Source organism: Chanodichthys erythropterus, chromosome 24, assembly GCF_024489055.1.
Source record: "Chanodichthys erythropterus isolate Z2021 chromosome 24, ASM2448905v1, whole genome shotgun sequence".
In the NCBI taxonomy this organism is placed as follows: Eukaryota; Metazoa; Chordata; class Actinopteri; order Cypriniformes; family Xenocyprididae; genus Chanodichthys; species Chanodichthys erythropterus.
In genome coordinates this window covers 22,246,341-22,255,236 of record NC_090244.1, presented here as the reverse complement: position 1 = coordinate 22,255,236, position 8,896 = coordinate 22,246,341, and the positions used below count along the sequence as shown (strand labels likewise).

General features: G+C 39.4%; 1 protein-coding gene across 1 annotated transcript; it reads right to left on the bottom strand.

The window, feature by feature from the left end:
• Positions 1–1,937: 1,937 nt before the first annotated feature.
• On the bottom strand, positions 1,938–8,896 carry igf2b (insulin-like growth factor 2b). Its single transcript, XM_067379085.1, has 4 exons — positions 8,734–8,896; positions 7,606–7,756; positions 5,579–5,760; positions 1,938–4,827 (listed from the first exon to the last, which is right to left on the bottom strand). The coding sequence occupies exons 1-4, from the start codon at positions 8,800–8,802 to the stop codon at positions 4,591–4,593; spliced, it is 639 nt and encodes a 212-aa protein (XP_067235186.1). The 5' UTR covers positions 8,803–8,896; the 3' UTR covers positions 1,938–4,590.

Here is an 8,896-nt window from a genome sequence, read left to right as displayed (position 1 = left end):
CTATAGTTATAACAAATGTTTGGTAACGTAAATATACTTACATTTGAAAGAATATTGCCCGCTAACGTCCAACATTTTTTTTTTTTAAATTTTTTGAACAAGATCGCAAAGCTGCGCGCATAGGATTGTGGGTGATTTTAGAGTGCGAAGAGAGCGAAGGCTACACATATGTATCCTTTCCTGTATATGGGATATTTTTTGAATGAAAGACTCAGTCCTTGTTTGAAATTCCGAGGATCCTCGACATTGGAACAGTCCTTCGACGGATGTCGGTGACGTAGCATCCTCGAAATTCTGGCTTCCGAGGATCCTTCCTTGACATTGAGAAACACCTACTGTCTCCGCCAGCTTGCCTTCTTCCCATAGTGCATCCTAGTGCCATGTGTTCCCTAGGTGAGCAACACACATGCACCCGGCCATCCACGTGATTCATCAGACCAGGCCACCTTCTTCCATTGCTCCGTGGTCCAGTTCTGATGCTCACGTGCCCACTGTTGGTACTTTCAGCAGTGGACAGGGGTCAGCTTTGGGCACCCTGACTGGTCTGCGGCTATGCAGCCCCATACACAACTGTGTATTCTGACACCTTTCTATCAGAACCAGCATTAACTTCTTGAGCAGCTTGAGCTACAGTAGTCCACACAGGCCAGCTTTCGCTCCCCACGTGCATCAATGAACCTTGGCCTCCCTTGACCCTGTCGCCGGTTCACCACTGTTCCTTCCTTGGACCACTTTTGATAGATATGCCGTGATGAAGAGATAATCAGTGTTATTCACTTCACCTGTCTGTGGTTGTAATGTTATGCTAATGTTAATGTTATGTAATGTTATTTTTTGTTTGGAGCTTGACAGACGGTCACTATGAAATGTGCACACGTTTTGTGTTGCATGGAAAAAATAAAAGCATACAGGTTTTGAACGACATGAGGGCAAGTAAATATTGACAGAACCGTCTGTCTCGGGTGAAATAAGGCTTTATAAGATTACATTTGGTATAATAAAAGATTTTTTGTAACAAAGATCTATTACAAGTGCTTATCACTGATTATTGCACCTTTGCAGGGTGAAGACATGATCGGTCATGTCCAGATGGTAACCATCATTCACTAACATTTAGATACTGTTTACTTGGAGTCCTACAACAACCATTAACCTTTAGCAGCAGCACATGCAGATCTCACAAGAGTTTCACAGAATTATCTGAACATCTCTTTTATGATGACTTGATTCCAGCTCACAGTGAAAATCTGGAATTCAAAGTCTGATTTAAACCTGGAAATAAAGTACAAAGAAATAATATGTTGTGAAATTATGTTCTGAACTGTTAGGTCACTAATCAAATAAGCAAATTTGTAGCAAATATGCTCTTTGGAACATTCTCATGCCAACTTGAATCATCAGGTTTTGCACAAACCTGGATAATCAAATAAATGAGAAATTCTGAAAATTCAAAATGTCATGCTGATAATAAAATTGTTTGTATTAAATAACAAAAAAAAGCGCAAAATAGAAGCATTTTTACTAGTGTTCCCAGACTTTTGAAGACAAAAAAATATCTTCATTTATGCCAACAAAACTATTTTTTATGAGTTAAATCAGGTAGAAATCACTCTTTAAGGTAACAATCGAAGACTAGCACTTGTTACAGTGTGTGAACGTGGGGATGTTAGCGTGAATTCTGCTGGATACAAAGTTTACAAGAGCTTGCTTGACTTCATCTGAGTTGAACCCTAGCGTGCATCTGCTCTCATGTCAGTTGCTCACAGTTCGGTCACATTTTAGTGCATTTTCCTTCGTTGGCACAATCCGGCAGATCAGCCAGTGCAGAAAAGATGCTAAAAGCATCAAGGAAATTCTTTGTAGGCCTCAACGTCTACTAAATCATTTACAATGCACCCTGGCAATAAAAACACGTACACTTGCTCATGACTGAAACATGTTTGATAAAATGGTTTTTATTGATATTAAAAATGAAAGTACATGAATTGTGCATTTCGGACGTTCTAGCGTGCAGAGGTTAAATCAATTAAAATACACACAGGCTGCGTGGGCTACTGATATTAAACCGTTGCCAATGAAAGACAAAAGATCCCTTCATTTTTTAGCGCAAAAGGAGGTTTTAGACGCCTTTTTACGCATGGAAAGTTGAGTAAGCAGTTTGGAAAGAACAACAGTGATTGCAGTCTTTGCAGGGATAACATAATAGAAAAAAATGGCAATGTTTCTGGAAATATGGGATGTTTTAATAATAAAAATAATGATAGTAATTATAATAATTGCACTGTTTCGTCACAACTGATATGAATCAGATAAATATTGGATTATCAAGGCAGAGGCACTTAGACCTTTAAGTTTCAAGGTACTAAGCGATACTATAGTATCATTTTTTGACCTTATACTAGAAACAGTGTTAGGGAAACTGGAAAGAAAATGGCCGTGTATTGGGTTTTTCACATAAATCTGCTGATATTTCCTGAGTATTAGGGTAAATAAGTATGGTAGCCCTTCAACAACTGAGATGAAGATACATGGAGGACTTGAAAAACCACCCTGATCGAAAGGAAATATTAGGATTTAGGGCAAATTATTGGAAGATGGCGAGTATAAACAATCCACTCTTTGTGACATCATAATGGATTTTACTCTGCCTTATGGATGCAGTTCAGTTACTCAGCAACAGGAACAGGCTCTTCTCAATCCCAAAAACATGGCATACCTTACAGAAGCCAAAAATGATGATACAACAATGAAGACAGCATTAAAGTGGCTTAAACTGTAGTGGGTTTGTGTACAATCATGACATATAGACACCGGGTTTATCCAGATCCTCGTGAGGAAAGTTAAACGCAAGTTTTTTTGTTTTTTTTTTGTAGTTGTTTTTGTTTTTTTATAAACAGAAATCCATTTGGCAGATTAAAAAGCCATGCGGGAGAGAGAAAGAGAGAGAGTATTCTGAGTATGTGCCTATTTTTGTATTACAACATGCCTAAGCAATCCAGGCTACAGCTGCTGTTAAAATATTGATTTTAAAATAGCTCTGTGGCGAACCAAAAGGAAAAAAGGAAATATTTTTTGGTACAAAGCATCTACAAAAAGCATTTACATGTAAAATGGGAAAAAAAAAAAAAAAGAGAGAGAGAGCATATAAAATAAAATCCATCAGTTGAGCATCAGTGCTATGTATATTACTGTATTTGGACTGATTTTAATATATAATTTTATAATAAAATAAATAATGCCTTTATACAGTGCCCATAATTGTTCTTAAACAAACAAACAAAAAGAAGCTTGGCGGCTCATTACGCAAGATACAGCTCAGACTAAAAGAATATAACATGATGTCCCTGGAAACTAATTATAATATATATTTCCATATTTATTCTATATATATTTATATATATATATTTATATATTCAAGTATTTGTTTTCAGGCAAAAGCATGTGAATACTACGGATAAACGTTAAAAATATATGTTAGTTGACATTATTGCGTTTTTTCCCTTTGAATTGATATTTGTGCCTTTTTTTTTCAGAACTGTAAAATAACGTTACAAAAACACAAAGCCTATTTTGAAACAACAAGAATGTCACGGTACCAGAAACCAAACTGGGCTTTTTTTTTTTTTTTTTTTTTTTTTTTTTCTTTTTTTCCTTGAAGCATTTTCACGAAAAAGAACATAGAAAATACAAACATCCCACTTTTTCAAGGTCACAATGTCCCTCCTCCTGCAGTGCAAAGCAGGGGTTTTGTGCAGCCACGCTCGAAGAGTTCTTCACATCCAGGCATTTGAACATGATCCCTTCAGCGTCCCCACACTTGCTCCTTCCTTTATCGCAACGCCACCCAAGGCATACGTCGCGTGTCTTACGTACGCAGAGATATCCCCGCAGCCAATATGCTCTTGTTTTCTCTTTCCAAAGTCACACTTTCCTTAAAACGGAAAGTTTAATAAAGTTTCAAAGGAAAAAAAAACATGCTTTTCAACCCCTTCTCCTTTGAGTCCATTCCCAAAGCTAGCACCATGACATTTTTTGAGCTACACGTTCATAGTCCATAAAAAAATAGTGCCTTTTTTATTTACTTAACAAGAACTTTGACGTAATCCGTGGCGATGTGCAATTCGCAGACTCTTCGCTGCTTTTCATTTGTGATTACAAGGTGCTGGAACAGGAATCTAATTTTACAACAATTCCTTACAGTGTGGATGTCCCTTTATAGTTACAGGTGCAAACTAATATTTAAAAAAGAGAGATACTTATGTCTCGGGAGAATGCAGTGGAATAGGTTCTTTCATGCTAGCTCTAGCTGTTCCTCGCGTTCTGATGTCCTCCAAACTGGCGAAACGTTCGACGTTCCGCAACTTCTTCGCTCTTTCTTTTGCTTCTTCACCTGAATTGTGTTCCTCTCATTGATGATGTGCCTTTTTGTTGGTGAACGAAACAGCAAGAATAGAAACTTGAAGAGCGTGTGAGCACGTTTGGTGGGGAAGGAAGAAGGGTTGTTGAGGACTGCCACAGAAATGACATCAGAGACAAAAAGCTTTGATCCCCTAGTCTTTTTTTATCGACTCTGTGCAAATGATCCTGGTTTCACTTGTGGCTGACGTAGTTTTCTGTGGGAAGAAGGATGGGCGGCAGCTTGCTGGGAAGCGTGATGAGAGGCCTGTGGTGGTGCAGTTGCTCCTGGGCCTTGATTCTCTCCGCCTGCCGCCTAAACTTTTTGGCCCGCAGGATGGCAGGGACGCCCCTTCGTAGCCTCTGGGCGGCCTTCCGTTGCCACACGTCATATTTGGAATATTTCACGGTCACATGTTTTCTTGGGACCTCCTGTTGCGAAAGTAATAATAAGTGTTAGAAAATGTTGAAATTCTCTGATATTTTCTACGATTGCTTGGAGGATCTCTAAAAATGAATCAAAACTCTCTTAAACTCAAAGGTTTTAAGTAAAAATGTAATGGTTTAGCAGATATTTTGCCCAAAATCCTCAAAATTCCCCCAATCCTCATCTTCCTTAAAGGCTTAGTTCACCTAAAAATGAAATTCTACCATCATTTACTCATTGTTTTTTAGTCCATACAATGAAAACTCTGTGATATTTTGGACTCCATTGACTTTCTTTGTAAGAATAAAAACATTCTTCAAAATATCTCTAGGTTTGGAAGGACATGTTGGTCAGGAAATGATGAATTTTGGGCAAACTATCCCTAACAAAGGCCTATCACTTTCTAATACTGACAAAGACCAAAACTCAAAACGACGAATGACAAGGAAGGAGATAATCCAGGTCAACATCCAGGTCATCTTGAGAGACATTGGTTTTGTAACCCAATCCAAGCATCTGTTGTAAATCTACAGGAAAATTTCAACCTATATATGACCTCTCAGTTCTATCATATCATTTTCCACTTGGTCAGCAGTTTTAGGGCGATACTTGCTTACTAGTTCCTTACTCTGGCTCACTGTTGTCTTTAAACCCACATGCCAGGATGCACAAGTTCAGCAGAAAGCACAGGACAATCAAGATGGTGCGTGTGATAAAGTTCTGGAGAGTTTTTGTTGTTTCCCACGGTCAACGTACCTGTTTTAATGCGGGCATCACCGGGATGACCTGTAGGGATGTGGCTGAAACATCCCTCTCTGACTTGGCAGGTTTAGCGCAGTACTGTTCTAGTAGAGCTAGGTTACAACTGCTAAAACAACACTCTTCCACAATCCCACGATTTTGAGAACGCCGGCTGTTCGACCTACTAGTTGGTCGACCTGTAGGGAAACAAATGAAGATCATGAGTTTATGAACGACATGGAGAGAGACTCACATGTCAGACAAAGGATCAGGATAAAATCTCCTCATGTCATTACAAACCTGTTTTCCAAACCATTTTTTTAACCATGCAATGAAAGTCAGTGTGACTTTTACGTGACTTTTGTTGTATGGTCAAAAAACAGTTCTTCTTTTGTGTTCCAGAAAGTCATACAGGTTTGGAAAGACATGAGGGGGAGTAAATGTTAGCAGAACTTCACTTTGTTGATTGAAATATACTTTTAAACTAGCCTAAACTGGTTTGCTGGTCTCCCAGCCTAATCAGGAGATGGTTTAGACAGGTTTGGGGCACTTTTCAAATTAACCAGCTGGCTCACCAGGTAACTACTGATTAAACCAGCCTAAGCTGGTCTGATAATCATTCAAGTTTTAAGTTCCCATTTCTCTAAGCCTGGGGTTTAGCTTGGTAAACAACTAGTCATCCAGCCTGAAAAGTGAAAAAAGCCCTCAATAAGGGAGATCCAACTGAACACCAACATAGCCATGTTGGAAAACCATCTCAAACCACTTAAGGCTAGGAAAAAAACAGCACGTTTTGGCTGTTTTAGCTAGATTTGGCTCAAACTCTTCAAACAGTTGGCATCAAGCATGCAAACACATTCAACAAACCCTTCAAACAAGTCAATGTAAATCAAGCTACAGTGGCCTGATTCCATTGTCAAAGCAGATTTCATTATTGATTCATTGTGTTTTGACTGGGACTCATCTGCGCTGTACAATAAAGCCAAAATCTGTGGCATAAAATGGAGTCTGTTTATTTGTTTTCTCGCTTGGACTGATCTTGTTATGCCGTCTAATTGAGCTGTTCGAAATCTGTTTCGAAGAATTCGCCGACAACCCTGCAACACGGTCCCAGGAATGGGAGATCGAAAGCCTACAAATAAGACAGCAAGGGCAAAATTCTTGGATGAGTAAATGGTGGATATCCTTTGACCTTGTCCTTTGCCAGCTCAGCAGAGATAAAGAGAGCATGAAAGAGAGGAAGGGGGAGGGGTAGAAGAACAGACTTGGCATTAAAGAGCGAAGATACAGGACACAGTAATGGAGGGGGGAGCCGAGCCGGGCCGGGAAAAAGGAAGGAACAATTGATTTTCAGTCAAATATAATGCAAACGATTTGCGGCGCAAGGATCTGAAAGGGTGTTCTTGATTGTAGGATGGGAAACATTGAGGAGTGGATCTAGTGGATGGAGGGGAGGGGAATCTGCGCTGGCCCAAATTGGATAATGATCTTTCGGGGTAGTTAGGCTTCTGTGGACAAAAGAACACAAAGGCCTTGTCTGTTTGTCAGTGCTGGCGTGAGGAAGACAACAAATGTTTAAAAAGTTGCGCTCTCGACCCCCTCCGTGCATGTGAGCGATGTACAACCAGCAGATGAATCTAAATCTGGATTGTAGAATCGTCAGTCGCTGCACTGAACTAGTGCGAAGCTATTGGTTAGTATCTGTTACGCTAAACTAGTAATGAAGCTGTCTCAATCCATCCAGCCGTGTAAGAGGACAACTTTTTTTCAATTGAGTGTAGCCTGGGAACATTTCTGGAGAGGTGAATGGAATGCCACTTGGGTACTATTACTTTCCCTGGCGGAATGTGCAAGTAAACAACCAGGCCATTGTGGCTCATTTAGCATCCCTTTCATATGCAATCACAGATATCGCGAGAGAATGCGCCCAGTCAGCACAATCTGCAGAAACTTCGCTCGTAACTCTGGTCAATCCTGACATACAATTGGCAGGGTTTCCAAACTAAAGAGAAGAACACATAGAGATGTGCAAATGTACGTACTGAAATAGAAGCCTCTGTCTTCGCACACAAACTGTAGCGCGTCCACCAGCTCTCCACCACATAACGTTTCAGCTGAAGCCACTTCGAAGGCAGACAGGGTTAAAAACAGTAGGCATATGGGCATCCGTATGGACCAGTACATCTTTATGACCTGTGGAGATAATGTGTTTTAGTTTAGCATTTCATTTTTAATGTACAAAGCTGATCTTTGTATTAAAAAGATCTCATGTAAACCTTAAATACTGAACTGTTGGCTTCCTCAAGGCATTCAATTTAGTAATGCAATACATTGTGTGCATGCATGGCCATCTGCTTGATCACATGGTCAAAACCAGTATGTCAATGTACAGTATGCACAAGAGGTCATACTTTTGAGTAACTATTAGTTGTTTCTTCAATGCATTGAATTCACCAAATGCAGTACCGGAAAATTGTGCATTTTGTAGTAATGCGTTGAATGTTTCACTAAAAAGATGATATTTTACAGTCTAAAGACCAGCTGATCAATTATCTTCCTCTGGTATCAGTCAGTGCATTAAAATCGCTGGGATTCTACATGCATGCATCGACTTTTTAATTATCTGCTTAAACGCTAGCAGATGAATTGTTTATCCAAGTCGAAAAGAGCTTTTATCTCCTCATTTACACTCTTACACAACGTTCAACAAGTTGCAAGGCTGTTCAATATACCCAGCTATCTCATTCCTCACAACTCAGCATATAATTTCCTTAAACCCAGCTCATTTAAAGTGCTGTCGCCCCCTTGCGCAACTTCGTTCCCGTGCGCGCGTATATCCTGAATGAAGTGTCAAGTACATTTCTATTTGTAAAGCGCTTTAATACACATTTTCAAATCAGCTTTACAGAAATACATAATGATAATTTGTATAATACCTTATAGTACTCCACATTTAACGCTGTCAAGATGTTTAGAGCTGTTAGCAGTTAGGAATGTCAACAACATCTCCGTTGCAAATGAAATCTCTCCTTTTCCGAACGTGTCAATTTCTGATATATATTTTTTCTAGTCATTAACAACATTAGATGTTTTTCTAATTAATTAAGAGAGCCTCACTAATGCAATCATCTCCAGATACGTCCTAAAGGCTGTTAAAAGGTTTTCTTTACCTTATTTATGAAGCTGTCTGTTCTCAAGCAGGTATGGCAAACAGAATGATGTTTTAGTTGGTCCTCCATGACAACGTAAAAAAATGCGGTGGTGTTGTATTTGGTTGAAAAGGTCTGTTTAGTTTCCCCAGTTGGTGTTAGGATGTTGTGTGGAGCTGTCCCA

Coding starts and splice junctions, on each gene's coding strand:
- igf2b (XM_067379085.1), bottom strand. CDS start 8,802: ATGGAGGACCAACTAAAACATCATTCTGTTTGCCATACCTGCTTGAGA. Junction 7,757..8,733: donor CAGACAGCTTCATAAATAAG/GTAAAGAAAACC, acceptor TTATCTCCACAG/GTCATAAAGATGTACTGGTC. Junction 5,761..7,605: donor AGACAGAGGCTTCTATTTCA/GTACGTACATTT, acceptor GTTTCCCTACAG/GTCGACCAACTAGTAGGTCG.